The sequence below is a fragment of the Aethalodelphis obliquidens genome, unplaced genomic scaffold (assembly GCF_003676395.1).
Source record: "Aethalodelphis obliquidens isolate GAN/ISIS:26980383/991018 unplaced genomic scaffold, ASM367639v1 scaffold136, whole genome shotgun sequence".
Lineage (NCBI taxonomy): Eukaryota > Metazoa > Chordata > Mammalia > Artiodactyla > Delphinidae > Aethalodelphis > Aethalodelphis obliquidens.
Window position 1 is genome coordinate 898,414 of NW_020838080.1, and position 18,909 is coordinate 917,322.

The 18,909-nt window shown below is 40.9% G+C and overlaps 1 protein-coding gene across 1 annotated transcript in view; it reads left to right on the forward strand.

Moving 5' to 3' along the window:
* VAMP7 (vesicle associated membrane protein 7) overlaps positions 1-4,908 on the forward strand; it is a 67,428-nt gene extending 62,520 nt beyond the window's left edge. Inside the window, exon 8 of the mRNA XM_027099647.1 lies at positions 3,096-4,908. Coding sequence (XP_026955448.1) covers positions 3,096-3,164 — 69 coding nt within the window. The 3' untranslated portion in view covers positions 3,165-4,908. The remainder of the gene's footprint in view (positions 1-3,095) is intronic.
* The last annotated feature ends 14,001 nt before the right edge of the window (positions 4,909-18,909 follow it).

Below are 18,909 nucleotides of genomic sequence, written 5' to 3' on the forward strand. Positions count from 1 at the left end.
TGGGATAAGTACTAAGAGGTCATTATGTAGTATTCCTTTTTTTTTTTTTTTTTGTGGTACGCGGGCCTCTCACTGTTGTGGCCTCTCCCGTTGCGGAGCACAGGCTCCAGACGCGCAGGCTCAGCGGCCATGGCCCACGGGCCCAGCCGCTCCGCGGCATGTGGGATCTTCCCAGACCGGGGCACAAACCCGTGTCCCCTGCATCGGCAGGCGGACTCTCAACCACTGCACCACCAGGGAAGCCTGTAGTATTCTTTTAATGCATGGTGAGTTCAGTTTCCTAATACTTAACTTACTTACCCTTGTCTATAAATATAAAGTAGTCTAGGGACTTCCCTGGTGGTCCAGTGGTTAAGACTTTGCCTTCCAATGCAGCAGGTGCAGGTTCAATCCCTGGTTGGGGAGCTAAGATCCCACATGCCTCGTGGCCAAAAAATCCAAAACACAAAACGGAAGCAATATTGTAACAAATTCAATAAAGACTTTAAAAATGGTCCACATCAATATAAACAAAAAAAAATGTAGTCTGTATGCTGTCCTCCTTTTGGAACCCCAATATAAAAAGATATTGGACCTCTTTGAACTATCCTGCATGTCTGGTAACCTTTTTAATATGTTTAAACTCCTTTTTGCAACACATTCTGGGTGAATCATTCAGCTAACTCTTCCAGCTCTGTTCATTCTGCTATCCAGTTCTTCTTTTTAAAAATTAATTTTTAAATGTTTATTTTTTAAAGCCATGCTTTAAATTTCTAAGAACTTTTATTATTCTTATTTTAACATTTGTTTTTCATAGAAGTTGTACTTGTTAACAAATATACTCTCTCCTTGAATTTGTCTGGATATATATTCAGAGATATATCATAGGGAATTCGTTTCTGCAAGGGCAAGAGCTGGCTAGGCAAGTCCAAAATCCACAGAGCAGGCTGTCAGGAAGGGCTGGCTGGACCTGAGGGGCAGGAGCAAACCTGTATATACAGGCAGAATATCTTCTTCAAGGAAACCTTGGCTCCACTCTTAAGGCCTTTTAACTGCTTGGATCAGGCTTATTCAGATTATGTAGGATAATCTGCCTTACTTAAAGTCAACTGATTTATGAGCTTTAATCACATCTACAAAATACAGCAACACCTTGATTAGTGTTTGATTGGATACCAGTGCAGTGTAGCCTCCCCAAGTTGACACACAAAACTGACCTCACAGAAATGTAGTTAGTTATGTTTATACGTAATGGGTATATTTTTAAAATTTTATTTCTAATATGGTTAAGTGTTGATAGTTATAACCCACCTCTAAACAAGAGGTCTTTGGAGTCCTCACTAATATTTAAGAGTGTAAAGAAGTCCTGAACCAAAAGCTTGAGAGCTGCTGCTCTAAGGAGTGGGGGAGGGATCCTTTGCTTTGGGGGTAGTTTGTGTCTGGGCAAAGCAGCATTTCCTCCTCATCCTTTTTTCATTTACAGATGCCCAAAGTTAACTCCTAGCAGATATCTCTGACTCAGCTCCACTTCTCCTTGACCCCTATTGAAGGTCTTCCACCTTAGACAGCTGGACTTGCCTAACAGAGAAGGGCAGCTATAGCTCTATTAATGTTGTACTGGAAATTGTGCCTTGATTGTTCCCTTGTTCAGGATCCTCAGGTGGCACATTCTTGGCTTCTCAGCTTAGCTTCTTCCTCCTCCTTTGGTCTAGGAATTTAGATTGATTTATAAAGGTAGATTATTATTAAATTCAGATTATATTTATTGATTACTTACTACATGCAGAGTACTTTGCCAACTTGCCAACCCTTTACCAGAAGGTGTTGTCACCTAACATATTGTACTTCAGCTTTAAAAATCCTTATATTTTAGCCGTGGCAAAGAGTCAACTTTCTATCAAATTGGAATATCTGTGTTTATGTGAATATGTTGAGTAGTTTAGCCTATTTATTAATAACCAGAATTTTCTATAACCCCTACCCCCAACATTTATAGAGACGTAAGGAAAAACACTTTGCTGACTTTAGGTAGGGAGCATGTAATTCATAATGTATTTTTTTCTAAGTGTGTGAGTAATGAAATCAGTCACTTAAAGATCTTAGAAAGTTGCAATTTAAATCAGAACAAAATGACTGATTTAATGCGAACCTAAATTTTACAATGAATCTATTTTTGGAATGTAGTAATCTGAGCAAGCATATGCCATGCAGAATATCATAATTTAAAATTATAATACCATAATTAAAAAGCTAATACCTCTTTTTTGTTTTTTCAATTTTTAAAGCTTTTTAAAATTGAGATACTTAAAGGAAAATGCACATATCTTAAGCATACAGTTCAATGACAGATTCACACATTTGTGTAACCCATACTTTTATCAAGATACAGAGTGTTTTCATCCCCAGAAAGACGGTTCATGTCCTTTCTCAGTCAACCCCCACCCCCAGCTGAGTGGCTACCATTGTTCTGATTTCTTTTGCTGTGGACTACTTTTGCCTCTTCTAGGACTTCACGTAACAGAATCATACAGTGTATCCTGTTTTTGAGTCCTAAAACGCTAGTACATCTTTATTAGGACTAGTATTTTTGCTGTGTTACTTATAATTGGGTAATTATAATTATCATTGTAATCCACTGAAAGGTTCATGGCAACATTTTTGCTCATAGGTGATACAGATGTAGAGTCTACTCATGCTTTTTAATATTTTTAATCATCCTGATAATGAAAAATTAATCCATGTGCAAAAACCTAAAAATATACTTAATTATAAAATCATACTTAAGGGAATCATGCTAATCTGTGATCTTTATGACAATGATGTTATCAGTAGAGTTGCTTATATAATTCCATTCTGCCTACTTCCCAGTGAAAAGAAACAACCCCACTGCTTTCCCTACCAGAAAAGAAAACAGTGGAATTCAAGTGGATGTGGGTTATATCAAAAAAGATCATTTTAATTCCACTTCTGTGTTTGAAAATACTTGATTAGTATATTGTATTATTACACAACTCCTACTCTAATGGAACCAATATTTGTTCATCAGTCTTTATATATTATTTAGGAGCCTATGATGGATTCAAGAAAATAAAATTGCCTTCTCTGCCCCTCCCCAGGTATTCATCTATATTATTGTGTCACCACTCTGTGGTGGATTTACATGGCCAAGCTGTGTGAAGAAATAAAAAAGTTATCATTAACCAAGGATACGAGAGAACAAAGAGTTAAAAGCAATCCGTGTGATTCAAGCCTTTTAATACTGACAGATGGTGTCTGCCAGTCTCTTCAACCCTCTTCTTTCTCTTTTTTTAATATTCTTCTATGCCTCCAGATTTATCTTTGTCCTATCAACCAGTTTATTCCAGTGCACTTCAGACTGAACCATTTATTGCAGCAGTAGCCTTAAAAAGGCATTTTGTTTCTTTGGTTTGTTAACTAGTGTCATCTACTTATAGATACATTTTTGTTTATAACTGCACAAAGCTATCACCAAGGTAGAAACCACCTGTCTTATGAGCTGTCTACTGAAATTATGGATGACCTTTGTGCACACAAAAGTTTAAGAGACGGTATTGCTAACATCTCGTCTTAATGTCTTTTGATTTTGAAGGGTTTTAAGTGCTTGAAAATAAAATACATGGAAAATTGTTGTTATTTGGGGAATTGTAATTAATTGTTGGTGTTTCTAGGAGCCCAAGCAGGTAAAGTATTAAACATTTTATCTCAGTCAGATGGGGAACGTTTTGCTAGCCTGTTAGAAGCAAACAGAATTATCCTTGTCTGCCTATTATTAACTTTTAGGAAGAAAGTTTTGATCATTCACAAACCTCACAGAGCTTGATAGTCTCTGTTTCTCCATTGCAGTTGATTTGAGAAGACGGTGGTTTAAATATTGTTGAAGGTTGTGGTTTTTTACATATTCCTTTTTCTTTGGTGGGTATTTAGGGCAATTGTGTAGATAATAGAATGGGTAGTGGAGGGAGTGGGGAGACACATTCCTCTGGCTCACCAAAGAAAAGGAAGAGAACCACAGTGGAAAAGCCCAAACTGAATATAGTCAGCAATCAACTCCAGGGTTTGGGTTTGACTGGTGTTGAATAGTAGTTTGAGCATCCTTTGTGGTTTAGTAAGTTCTTTAATCTGCCTAGTTTTGAAGAATTCTTTTGGGAAACTTGAGAGTAGACAGTATGATACATAGAAACAGTACAAGACATTTTAGCTAACATCCATGTAACTGCAGTGTGAAATAACTGGAGTGTAATCATACTGCTTTGGCTACTCTGGCATCTGTTAGCTAGTGTGTACTTTTGGTGTGTATCTGAAAGGACAGCATTTGCTGCTGTAGATCTAATTGCATTTATTTATCAATAAATGCCAGTAAATGGAAATTATATTACATTTGACTGTTTTCCCAATGAAAGAACAAATTGGTCTGTAAAACCTAGTCACCTTTTTAGCCTAATCATGTGCCTTGAATATTTATGTGTCACATAATCTGGCACCTGCTACCTGTTCTTCCATCTATATCTTTCAATTCATGCTGATTCGTTTATTTGACATATTTTCAACCCCTTGGGACTCTTTTCCTGGTGAACATGTATAGTGAAAATGTTTTTTCAGTCCTCTTTATCAACACTAATGCCTTTTAATTACATCAGCATTTCCTATTGGAAAACACATTTGTTCCATGAAAACATTTGGCATTCCTTAATAATAACTTCCAAATGTCTTTAATCCAAAGAAAAAGACTTAAAGCTTATTTCCCTTTCTTATACACACCTGAATAAAAATGATGTGCATGTTTTAGGGATAAATTACTTAACCATCCCTTGATCTATTTATGTATAAGAATGCTTTTTAAAGCACATATCTTGTTTTAAATGATGCACAAACTGAAGGCATTAATAAAATTTAAGAGTAATACAATGAGTTGCTTGTTTTAGAGTTTCTTCCTGCAGTCTGATTTCTTCTGATGACATTTTACTATAGTTTACAGAACAAAAGTATTTTACTTATGCTGAAAATACATTTAAAAGTGTGACCTGGAGCCTTACAGTAAATAGCTATAGCACTGTCTCAGGTGTAAAAAATTTCTTCAAAACCAAAAGACACAAAAGAAGTTAAAAAAGTATGTAGGGCATACCAAAAACAATGAAAGATCATGAAATGACCACACAGCCTCTACAGCCATCATCCTGAGACCATGGTTGAGACAGAACAGGAAAAGAACCCCAGGGATTGTAATCCAGTTCAACACAACTGACTGGTTCTGAAATAGATGGCTCAAAGGAAGGCATTTGAGGGTGAGAGAGAATAATTTGTTGGAGCAAAACAGGTTTGGGTAAAGAAAAAAAGAAATAAGAGTGGCAAAGATGAAATGTACAAAAACTGGGCCACAACGAAACAATAATCTGTCACTTTGGGCCTTTGAACCTAGGTAACTGAAGTCAAGAATGGTAGAATATGTTTCTGTACATGCTAGAGCAACTCAAAAACAGCCCATTTAACTCTCCCCAGGCCTCATCCAGGTTTCAACTGAAGTGTGCATTCCCTGACCAGACAGAGGGGGAAAAAAGGCTATTTGGTTGTTATGAACAAAGAAAGAAGTGGTTAAAAGCTAATTATTTCTCTTTACTTCGAACCCTTGGCCACAAGGTCAAATAGTGTCACAGTCCCTAAGTTTCCTTCAGAATAGATGGATATGGCTTCCATCAGATAATGATTCTTCCTTGCTTAACTCTGCTTTCCCAGCCTCAAGATAGACGAAGAAATTGGGTTGCTTCCCTGGATATCTTAATGAAATTGATATAACAACAGAAATAACAGCCCTAGACCCTCCTACAGTGTTTTACATTAGAAGCAGATCTGTTTCTGACTACTCCATCTTTTAAAAAATAATAAATGGGGTAGAGTGGTGGTGGTGGTGGTGGTTAACCTATGATTCAGTTTGAATTCAATGAGTGAAACAGAGCCAACACAAGTATTACTGAAACAAGGGGTTTAATACTGTCTTCAAGCTTATACAGGTGTATGACAAAGTAGGAAGATAAAGTCTGGAAGGGAGGTGCCAGGGGATCAGAGGAACAGTCCTAAGCATTTCCACTTAAAGTGCTAGTGCTGTTGAACAGGTTGGAGCTTGTTGGAAAACCTGAGAATCCCTACACGTCTGTTTGCCAAAATAGGTGTGTGACAAGAGTTGTGTGGAAAAGAAGCCACAGGCTCAGTAAACCTGATGCCAAGTACCCAGTTGTGTCCCCAGTTGGTCAGCAGGGCCAGTAGTCAAGAGGATGAGCTGGATGCAGAGTGGAGGAGATAGAGAAAAAGCTAGGGTATGTCAGGCACCTTAGCGTCTTCATGTCTGACTGCCCTGACCTTCAAAGAGTATTGGCCTCCACTTTCCTTCTGCTTTCCAAGTCTTACGTGAGTTCATTTCACTGGCAAAACAATTCTAAAAGCATATAGGGAAGGGAATTTTAATGAAATTCCCAGCTTCTAGCAAGAACAGTGGTGCCAGTCTAGCACAGTCAAGTTCTTCCTATATTCATTTTTAAGATCAACTGCTTCATCTTAGGGAGAAAGACCATTTGGGAAGTTAAAGCATTCTTTTGGTCAAGGTACATTGTACAAAATTATTTTGGATGCGTGTTGTTTACTAAAACAAAACGTCTAAATTCAAAATATGTTGTGACTTGTTACATCTCTTCCAAAAAGAATAACTGTGAAAGAAAATTCATATGCACAGGTTGACACCCTGATTTACTTGTTTTTTATTTGCATTCCAATTTGAACCAGCATAAAGAAAAGTTTAAAAGTCTCATGCACAGAGAGAGAACATTAAATTCAGTAATACCCCTTACAGACTTCACTTCTGGCCAAGATAGAGTAACAGTGATTGTATTTACCCTCCTACCTGAAATAACCCAGTAAAGGACAAAATATTTGAAACAACTGTTTTTAAGACACTGGACTCCAGGCAATGAAGGGCAGTGATATTTCAAAGAGGTGAACCCAATTATTGCCCCAGCTTATTATGTTGAGAGAGTATCCAGGCTACAATGGAGTGAGAAGGAACCCAGGAAGAGCCTGGAAGATTCCTTAAGTTGACACATGACAGATACCGAGATGTTTGCAGGGCAGGGCATGGTACTAAAAATGAGACAGTTGCAGAGAGAGGACTCTAGAGATCTGAGGAAACTACCCAATGGCAGGGAAAGAACCACCCAAAGACTAGAAGGAAGAATATCCTACACCCACACAGGGCTAGGAATAACCCTACAGATAGGAGATAGACAGGAAAACCTCATGAGTCACAGGGTATTGGGTAGAGTACTCAGAAGGGTCTTGCATAGACCAGGGTTTCTCAGTCTTGGCACTGTTGGCCTTTGGGGCCAGATGTTCTTTGAGACTGTCCTGTGCATTGTGGGATGTTTAGCAGCATCCCTGACCACAACCCACTGGATGCCAGGAGCACCCTCTCTCCAATTGTGACAACTAAGAATGTCCCAAATGTTCCTGCAAAGTTGGGGTGGGGAACAAAATCAACCTTGGTTAAGAACCACTGGCCTAGGGCTTCCCTGGTGGCGCAGTGGTTGAGAGTCCGCCTGCCGATGCAGGGGACACGGGTTCGTGCCCCGGTCTGGGAAGATCCCACATGCCACGGAGCGGCTGGGCCCGCGAGCCATGGCCGCTGAGCCTGTGCATCCGGAGCCTGCGCTCTGCAATGGGAGAGGCCACAACAGTGAGAGGCCCGCATAACGCAAAAAAAAGAAAGAAGAAAAAAGAACCACTGGCCTAGACTTAACAGTCTCACCCAGGATAATAAATCTTAAAATCCAGACCTTAGAAGCTGTTTCCAAGTAACTGTCCTAGAACAAAGCTTAAGGATATATTTGTGGGAATATAAACAAGGTAAAAGAGTGTTGGGCAGGGCAGCAAATAAAAAATGACCAGTCACACAAAGAAGCAGAAAATATGACCAATAATAAGGGAAAAGCCATTCAATTAAAATAAACGTGGAACTGATACAGATGTTAGAATTACCAAAGACATAAAAAGTTGTTAATATTATATTTCATATGTTCCAAAAAGTAAGTAAAATATGGAATTTGAAAAGGCCCATTGAATTTTTAGAGATGAAGGCTAGGTTTTCTGAGATAAAAAATACACTGGATAGAATTAGTGACAGCATAGACGTTTCAGAAGAAAAGATTATTGACCTTGAAGACATAGCAATACAAACTATCTGAATGAAACATACCAGTTAAATACATTGTTAAATGTCAAAATGAATTTTAAAAAAGGAAGAGTCAACTCTAAACGCCTATAAGAAACTCACTTTAAACATTAATGGGTTAAAGTAAAAATATGGAACAATATACATGCTGACACCAATCAAGAAAATTGGAATGGCTATTGTAATATCAGATGAAGTAGATTTCAGAGCAAAGAGTATCCAGGGATGAAGGAGTTTATGTGTCAATTCATCGGGGGTCAGGGTATAGGGATTAATATTGGGGGATAGGTTTGGGGTCACCTCTAACTGCAGCCCTATAATATGGGGGAAAAAATAAATACTAGAGGTTGGTTTGTACTTCAGATTCTTGCTTAGAAACTAACCCTAGTAAAGAATTGTGACTGGAGGTACAGTGAGACATGAGAAATCAAAAGTATACCTTTATCAATTATATATTACTGCATAACTACAATCCCAAAAATGTGTGCCATTAGAAAATTACAAGTATTTTCCAGTGTTCGTGTTTATGATCAGGTTAAGGACTCCATAGGGGTCAGGGTAAGGGTCAGAATCAGGGGCCAGGGGTAGTTGTCCGGAGTAGGGGTAGGGGTCAGGGTTAGGGGCAGTTCAGTTGCTCATCATTGTGCATAAATAGATAAAGCACAGATAAATACATGTTAAAGGTTACAATGTAGAGGCATGAATTTTAATTTAATTATTTGCTTTATGGTCTGCAAATACTTGCTACAGGTAAAACATACACAACAATCCTGAGGAAAATGAACACTGGGTTTCTGATTAGCGCTAACATTTCTGAAAGCCACTTTTTCTCTGGTGGCTCCATGTGGCTTTTGAAGTAAATAAACTGAGCACACAAAGATCAACTTTGACCCACACACCAGTAAAACAAGCAACGCTGGTGAAAACTGTAAAGAAAAAAAAAAAAACAACCATTGCAGTCCTGGAAATTGACTTAAGGGCAGTCAGCACATGAAAAAAAATCAGAAAAGTCTGCTACATCTTGGTAAGAACAGTGAGATTCTGTGGCACTTTAACCCTGACCCACTCCCTCTCTTCCCCTCCAAACTCAAGCTTGATGGAGTGAGGCTAGAAGATAGGTATCCCTCCTCTTCCAGCTCCAGTCAAGAGATATGGAATCTCCCCAGGAGTGTCAGGCTGCCAGCCCTTCTTATGTCCCCAGCTCCACATTACAGAGGCTCAATCCTAGGTCAGTGCAGCCAAGAATCAAGGCTCCCTTCCTCCACCTAGTACCCCTTCATAGGGTAGAGGCTCCACCTCAGGTGCAGCATGATGAAAATACTGGGGCTCCAATCTCCCTCACCCCAGGTCAACTGTAGAGTACAGATTCTGTGCCAAGGCAAACAGGCTGCCACTCCAGCTCAGCACCCTGTCAGAAAGCACAGGTATCACTTTGAGGGAAGTGGGTTCCTGTCCCTAGCTCCAGAGAAGTGCCTTAGATATTCCACCCAGGGAGAGAGGCAAGAGATAGAAGGCTCTAAAGCTATCCCTAAAGGGACAGGCTATATATAGAACAGAGTGTGTGGGACTAAGCATACGATGTAGATAATGGAGCAAAGCAATTGAGAGCAGACAGGAGATCAAGATGGAATAGAAGGACATGGAGGTCACCTCCTCCCACAAATGTATAAAAAATAGTTACATGTGGAATAATTCTCACAGAATACCTGCTGAACACTGGCAGGTGATATCATACAACCAGAGCTGCAAGATCACCACATAACTGGATAGGACGAAAGGGCAAAAAAAAAAAAAAAAGGAATCAGGACAGAACCTATGCCCCAGGGAGGGAACTCTGAAAGGGGAAAGGTGCCCTCATCCTGGGAACCCCCTTCACTGGCTGGGAGATTAGCTGGACAGATAGAGAGCTTCAGAGGCTCAGAGGAGAGTGCAGCAGCCTGCTTGCAGCAGGCAGAACAAAGATAGACCTGCACAGAAGGCCACCTGGCCACCTCACTGAACACCCCAGCCTGAGATGTGTACCTGCCAGTGTATGCATCGGCTGGGTGCTGAAATCCAGGCTTCAGTGGACAGACCCAGGGACAGGACTCAGTTTGGCTCTGTGGAGACAGCCCAAAGGACCTGGAGTGTGGTCTGAGCCACAACTGGTGGTGTGAGCAGGATGGAGTTCAGGTCCACAATAAGAGCCCCATGATCAATGCCTGCCTGAAGGGAGGGGTGTGGCCCCGCCATAGCAGCCTCATTCTTAGCTTGCTCACAATGGGCCTAGCTCCACTGCTATGAGTTCTTGGAGCACGCAAGCTCTGGGGGCAAGAGGGCTGAACTCGGAGCTGACTCCCAGTGGGTGTGCAACTTTGGCAGATTCATTCTGGCAGTTTTGTGAGCGCAGCACCTGGGGGACATCCAAGGTGATGACCGGTGCTCCCGTAGCTGAGGTGGGTCCAGCACCAGCAGCAGCAGGCTTTATGGGTGCACACACACAGAGGTGGGGCTGAAATCTGAGCTGATTTGCAAGTGCTTCCACAGCAGAGGTGGACCCAAGTGTAGTGCCAACAACAGTGTACTTTGTGAGCACACACAGTGGGTGACAGGCAACATCACAGAGTACAAGTCTTGGAGGACAGCTCTTGGAGAGGAATACACAGTGACTCCTTTCCCAGCAGGAGCACTCCAATTCCACCTACCTCACACCTCAGCTTAAAACTGGATCTGGGGACTTGTACTCCAAAAACTGGAGAGCAGACCCTGTCCCCAAAAGGGCTGTGACAACCATGGAGCAAAGAGGAGGCCCTGTCTAACATCCAGTGCAGACTCTGGTCACCACAGCACTTATCATGCCCCCTATCAAGGGGATAATGACCAACACATCCTGAGGAAAGATATGGCAGGCATCCATACCAAAAACAGCCCTTGCACCAAAAATATTAGACTTGTGCAGGCTACACAGGGATGACCCCACATAAAAACAGGCCTTCAAGACAACAGTAGATAACGGTTTCTCCTAAATTCATAGCGTCAGAGAAATATAAGCAAAATGAAGAAGCAGAGGAACCACTCCCAATTAAAAGAACAAGAGAAATCCCCTGAAAGAACAAACAATGAAACAGACCTTCAGTCTACCAGACCCTTTGTTCAATAAGTAGGTAATAAAAATGCTGAAGGAATTAAGATAGGCTAACAATAGAAATGCAGATCACTGTAACAAGGAACTAAAAACTTTAAAGAGAAGTCAATCAAAACTAGACAACTCAATTGCCAAGATGAAAACTGAGCTAAAGGCAATAAATAGCAAGGTAAATAATACAGAAGAACAAATAAGTGATCTGAAAGATAGAATAATGGAAATCATCTGATCAGAACAGCAGACAGAAAGACAAATGAAAAAAAATAAAAGCAACATATGAGACTTATGGGATAATATAAAGCATGCCAATAGGGATCCCCAAGGGAGAAGAAAGAGAAAAGGGGATCAAAAATGTGCTTGAATAAATTATAGCTGAAAACTTCCCAAACCTAAAGAAAGAAACATATCCAGGTACAGGAAACACAGAGGGTCCCAAACAAGATGAACCCAAACAGACCTAAATCAAGGCATATCAGGATTCTAAAGGCAGCAAGAGAAAAACAAAGTGTTAGTTACAAGGGAACCCTCATAAAGCTATCACCTGGTTTTGCTACAGAAACTTTGCAGAAGGGAGTGGCAAGATGAATCCAAAGTCCTGAAGGGGAAAAACCTGCAAGCTAGGATACTTTACCCACCAAGATTATCATTTAGAATAGAAGAGAAAGAATTTCTCAGACAAGCAAAAACTAAAAGAATATAGCAATACTAAACCTATCCTAAAAGAAATATTGAGGGCTTCCCTGGTGGCACAGTGGTTGGGAGTCTGCCTGCCGATGCGGGGGGCGTGGGTTCGTGCCCCAGTCCGGGGGGATCCCACATGCCGTGGAGCGGCTGGGCCCGTGGGCCGTGGCCGCTGAGCCTGCGTGTCCGGAGCCTGTGCTCCACGGCAGGAGGGGCCGCAGTGGTGAGAGGCCCATGTACTACAAAAAAAAAAAAAAAAAAAAAAAATTTGAAATATTTATTTTCATCTCTAAATAGAAATGAAGCAAGAATCTGTAGGAAAGGGAAAATCACAGTAGGAAAAGCAAATGTATAAAAGGATTATAGATCACTTATATAAGCAGGTGTATAGATTTAAAAAAAAATTTGTGAAAGCAGTTTTAACTACAATGAATAGCAAAAGGATAAACATGAAGATGTAAAATAGGACATCAAAATGATAAAGTGTGGGGGAGGGGAGTGAGAAAATGTAGATTTTTTAAATAATGTGTTTGAGCTTATATGACTACCAGTCTCAAGTAAGTAGATATAGTAATGGGCTAACATACTTGAAAACCAGGGTAACCACAAATCAAAAACATACAATAGATTCACAAAAAACAAAAAGAAGGGAACTCAAATGTAATACAAAAGTAAACTAATCAAACCACAAAAGGAAAAACAAAAATAAAAAGAAAGGAACAAAGAAGAAGTATGAAATCAACAGGAAACAAGGTTTAAAATGGCAGTAAATACTTATCTATCAATAATTACCTTAAATATCAATGGACTAAGTGCTCTGATCAAAAGACAGAGTGGTAGTCGGAAGGCGGAAGATGGCGGAAGAGTAAGACGCGGAGATCACCTTCCTCCCCACAGATACACCAGAAATACATCTACACGTGGAACAACTCCTACAGAACACCTACTGAAGGCTGGCAGAAGACCTCAGACCTCCCAAAAGGCAAGAAACTCCCCATGTACCTGGGTAGGGCAAAAGAAAAAACAGAGACAAAAGAATAGGGACGGCACCTGCACCAGTGGGAGGGAGCTGTGAAGGAGGAAAAGTTTCCACACTCTAGGAAGCCCCTTCGCGGGCGGAGACTGCGGGAGGGGGAGGGGGGAGCTTCGAAGCTGCGGAGGAGTGCACAGCAACGGGTGCGGAGGGCAAAGCGGGGAGATTCCCGCACAGAGGATCGGTGCCGACCGGCACTCACCAGCTCGAGAGGCTTGTCTGCTCACCCGCCGGGGCGGGCGGGGCTGCGAGCTGAGGCCGGAGCGCAGGGAGAGGACTGGGGTTGGCGGCTTGAACACAGCCTGAAGGGGTTAGTGCACCACAGCTAGCCGGGAGGGATTCCGGGGAAAACCCTGCACCTGCAGAAGAGGCAGGAGACTTTTCCTTCCCTCTTTGTTTCCTGGGGCGTGAGGAGAGGGGTTTAAGAACGCTGCTTAAAGGAACTCCAGAGACGGGCGCGAGCCGCGGCTAAAAGCGCGAACCCCAGAGACGGGCGCGAGCCGCGGCTGAAAGCGCGGAATCCAGAGACGGGCGCGAGCCGCGGCTGAAAGCGCGGAATCCAGAGACGGGCGCGAGCCGCGGCTGAAAGCGCGGAATCCAGAGGCGGGCGCGAGCCGCGGCTGAAAGCGCGGACCCCAGAGGCGGGCGGGAGAAGTTAGGGCTGCTGCTGCCGCCACCGACGGGCCTGTGTGCGCGCACGGGTCACTCTCCACACCCCTCTTCCGCGGAGCCTGTGCAGCCCGCCACTGCCGGGTTCCCGGGATCCAGGGACAACTTCCCCGGGAGAGCGCACAGCGCGCCTCAGGCTGGTGCAAAGTCACGCCGGCCTTTGCCACCGCAGGCCCGCCCCGCACTCTGTGCCCCTCCGTCCCCGCCGGCCTGAGTGCGCCAGAGCCCCCAATCAGCGGCTCTTTTAACCCCATCCTGTCTGAGCAAAAGACAGACGCCCTCCAGCGATCTACACGCAGAGGCAGGGCCAAATCCAAAGCTTAGCCCTGGGAGCTGTGAGAACAAAGAAGAGAAAGGGAAATCTCTCCCAGCAGCCTCAGAAGCAGCGGATTAAAGCTCCACAATCAACTTGATGTACCCTGCATCTGTGGAATACCTGAATAGACAACCAATCATCCCAAATTAAGGAAGTGGACTTTAGGAGCAAGATCTATGATTTTTTCCCCTTTCCTCTTTTTGTGAATGTGTATGTGTATGCTTCTGTGTGAGATCTTGTCTGTATAGTCTTGCTTCCACCATTTGTCCTAGGGTTCTATCCGTCCATGTTTTTTTTTTTTTAATTTTTTTTCTTAATAATTAATTTTAAAAACCTTATTATACTTTACCTTCGTTCTTTCTTTCTTTCTTTCTGTCCTTCCTTCCCTCCTTTAGACAACGAATCATCCCAAATTGAGGAGGTGGTCTCTGACAGCAAGATTTAGGATTTTTCCCCATTTACCTCTTTTAGTGAGGGTGTACGTGTATGCTTCTGTGTAAGATTTTGTCGGTATAGCTTTGCTTCCAACATTTGTCCTAAGGTTCTTTCCGTCCCTTTTTTTTTTTTTTCTCTTCTAAATAAGAATTTTTTAATTCAATAACTTTATTATACTTTATTTTATTTTTACTGTATCTTCTTTCTTTCTGTCTTTTTTCCTTCTTTCCCTCCTTCCTTCCTTCCTCCCTCCCTCCCTCCTTTCTTTCCTTCTTGCCTTCTTTCCTTCTTTGCTTCTTTCTTTCTTTCTTCCTTCCTTCCGACCCTCCTTTCCTTCTTTCTTTCCTCATACTTCTACTAATTCCCTCTACTTTTTTTCCCTTTTATCCTGAGCCTGTGGATGAAAAGCTTTTGGTGCTCCAGCCAGGAGGCAGGGCTCTGCCTCTGAGGTAGGACAGCCAACTTCAGGACACTGATCAACAAGAGACCTCTCAGCTCCACATAATATCAAATGGCGAAAATCTCCCAGAGACCTCCATCTTAACACCAGCACCCAGCTTCACTCAACGACCAGCAAGCCACAGTGCTGGAAAACCTATGCCAAACAACTAGCAAAACAGGAACACAACCCCACCCATTAGCAGAGAGGCTGCCTGAAATCATAATAAGGCCACAGACACCCCCAAACACACCACCAGACGTGAACCTGCCCACTAGAGAGACAAGATCCAGCCTCATCCACCACAACACAGGCACTAGCCCCCTCCACCAGGAAGCCTACACAACCCACTGAACCAACCTTAGCCACTGGAGACAGACATCAAAAACAGGAGGAACTACAAACCTGCAGCCTGCAAAAGGAGACCCCAAACACAGTAAGATAAGCAAAATGAGAAGACAGAAAAACACACAGCAGATAAAGGAGCAAGATAAAAATGCACCAGACCTAACAAATGAAGAGGAAATAGGCAGTCTACCTGAAAGAGAATTCAGAATAATGATAGTAAGGTTGATCCGAAATCTTGGAGATAGAATGGACAATAGATTGGACAAAATGCAAGAATCAGTTAACAAGGACCTAGAAGAACTAAAGATGAAACAAGCAACGATGAACAACACAATAAATGAAATTAAAAGTACTCTAGATGGGATCAATAGCAGAATAACTGAGGCAGAAGAATGGATAAGTGACCTGGAAGATAAAATAGTGGAAATAACTACTGCAGAGCAGAATAAAGAAAAAAGAATGAAAAGAACTGAGGACAGTCTCAGAGACCTCTGGGACAACATTAAACGCACCAACATTCGAATTATAGGGGTTCCAGAAGAAGAAGAGAAAAAGAAAGGGACTGAGAAAATATTTGAAGAGATTATAGTTGAAAACTTCCCTAATATGGGAAAGGAAATAGTTAATCAAGTCCAGGAAGCACAGAGAGTCCCATACAAGATAAATACAAGGAGAAATACGCCAAGACACATATTAATCAAACTGTCAAAAATTAAATACAAAGAAAGCATATTAAAAGCAGCAAGGGAAAAACAACAAATAACACATAAGGGAATCCCCATAAGGTTAACAGCTGATCTCTCAGCAGAAACCCTACAAGCCAGAAGGGAGTGGCAGGACATACTGAAAGTGATGAAGGAGAAAAACATGCAGCCAAGACTACTCTACCCAGCAAGGATCTCATTCAGATTTGATGGAGAAATTAAAACCTTTACAGACAAGCAAAAGCTGAGAGAGTTCAGCACCACCAAACCAGCTTTACAACAAATGCTAAAGGATCTTCTCTAGGCAAGAAACACAAGAGAAGGAAAAGACCTATAATAACGAACCCAAAACAATTTAGAAAATGGGAATAGGAACATACATATCTATAATTACCTTAAATGTAAATGGACTAAATGCTCCCACCAAAAGACACAGATTAGCTGAATGGATACAAAAACAAGACCCTTATATATGCTGTCTACAAGAGACCCACTTCAGACCTAGAGACACATACAGACTGAAAGTAAGGGGATGGAAAAAGATATTCCATGCAAATGGAAGCCAAAAGAAAGCTGGAGTAGCAATTCTCATATCAGACAAAAAAGACAGAGTGGTAGACTGGATAATAAAACAAGAACCTACAATATGCTGCCTACAAGAGGCCCATTTTAGAGTGAAGGACACATATAGATTGAAAGTGAGGGGATGGAAAAGGATATTTCATGCAAATGGAAATGACAAGAAAGCAGGGGTAGCAACACTCATATCAGACAAATAGACTTTAAAACAAAGGACGTAAAGGAAGATAAAGAAGGACACTTACATAATTATAAAAGGATCAATGCAAAACAGGATATTACACTCATTAACATATATGCACCCAATATAGGAGCACCTAAATACATAAAACAAATATCAACAAACATAAAGGAAGAAACTGATGGGAATACAATAATAGTAGGAGACCTTAACACCCCACTGAGATCAATGGACAGATCTTCCAGACAGAAAATCAATAAGGCAACAGAGATCCTAATGACAAAATAGAACAGTTAGACTTAATTTATATCTTCAGGGCATTACATCCAAAAAACCAGAATACACATTCTTTAAAAGCACACATGGGACGCAAGAGGGAAGAGATATGGGAACATATGTATATGTGTAACTGATTCACTTTGTTATAAAGCAGAAACTAACACACCATTGTAAAGCAATTATACTCCAATAAAGATGTTTTAAAAAAAGCACACATGGAACATTCTTTAGGATAGATCACATACGAGGACACAAAACAAGCCTCAACAAATATAAGAGGGTAGAAATGATTTCAAGCATCCTTTCTGACCAAAATAGCATGAAGCTGGAAATCAGCCACAAAAAAAAAAAATGAGGAAAAAAAAAAAAGATTACATGGAGGCTAAATAACATGCTACTAAAAAACCAGTGGGTCAATGATGGAATCAAGGCAGAAATTTTAAAATACTCTGAGACAAATCACAATGAAAACACGGCCATACAAAAATCTATGGGATGCAGGAAAAGCAATCCTAAGACGGAAGTTCATAGCAATACAGGCCTTCCTCAAAAAAACAAGAAAAATATCAAATAAACAACTTAACCTACCACCAAAAAGAATTAGAAAAAGAAGAACAAACAAAACTATTATTTCCTTCCATCAGAGGAAGGAAATAATAAAGATCAGAGAGGAAATAAATAGAAATAAAAAATAGGAAAAAATCAATAAAACCAAGATTTCGTATTTTGGAAGGATAAAAAAATCAACAAACCTCTAGACAGGCTCACCAAGAAGAAAAGAGAGAGGACCCAAATAAACAAAATAAGAAATGAAAGAGGAGAAATAACAGCCAATACTGCAGAAATACAAAAAATTATAACAATACTATGAACAATTATATGCCAACAAGTTGAACAACCTAGGAGAAATGGACAAGCTTCTAGAAACATACAGCCCACCAAAACTGAATCAAGAAAAAATAGATGATTTGAACAGACTGATACTAGAAGTAAAAGAGAATCTGTAATTTTAAAGCTCCCTGCAAACAAAAGTCCAGGACTGGATAGCTTCACTGGGGAATTCTATCAAGCATACAAAGAAGAACTTATGCCCATCCTTCTCAAACTCTTCCAAAAGATTGAAGAGGAGGGAACATTTCCAAAGTTATTCTATGAAGCCACCATCACCCTGATAGCAAAACTAGACAAAGACACTACCAAGAAATAAAATTACAGGCAAACATCTTTGGTGAATATAGATGCAAAAATCCTCAACAAAATAGCAAACTGAATCCAGCAACACATAAAAAGGATCATACACCATGATCAAGTTGGATTCATCCCAGGGTCACAAGGATGGTTCAACATATGCAAATCAATTAATGTGATACACAACATCAACAAAAGGAAAGACAAAAAGATGATCATCAAAGACACATCATCATCTCAATAGATGCAGAAAAAGCATTTGATAAAATTCAACATCCATTCATGATAAAAAAAAAAAACCTCTCACCAAAGTGGGTGTAGAGGGAACATATCTCAGCATAATAAAAGCTATTTATGACAAACCCATAGCCAACATAATACTCAACAATGAAAAGCTGAAAGCCTTCCTGCTAAAATCTGGAACAAGACAAGGAAGCCCACTCAGCAATTCTGTTCAACGTAGTATTGGAAATCCTAGCCACAGCAATCAGACAAGAAAAAGAAGTAAAACATATCTAAATTGGAAGGGAAGAGGTAAAATTGTCATTATATGCAGATGACATGATACTTTATATAGAAAACACTAAAGATGCCACACAAAAACTATTACTACTGATAAACGAATTCAACAAGCTAGCAGGATACAAGATAAACATACAGAAATCGGTTCCATTTCTCTACACTAACAGTGAAATATCAGAAAGAGAAAGTAAAAACTACA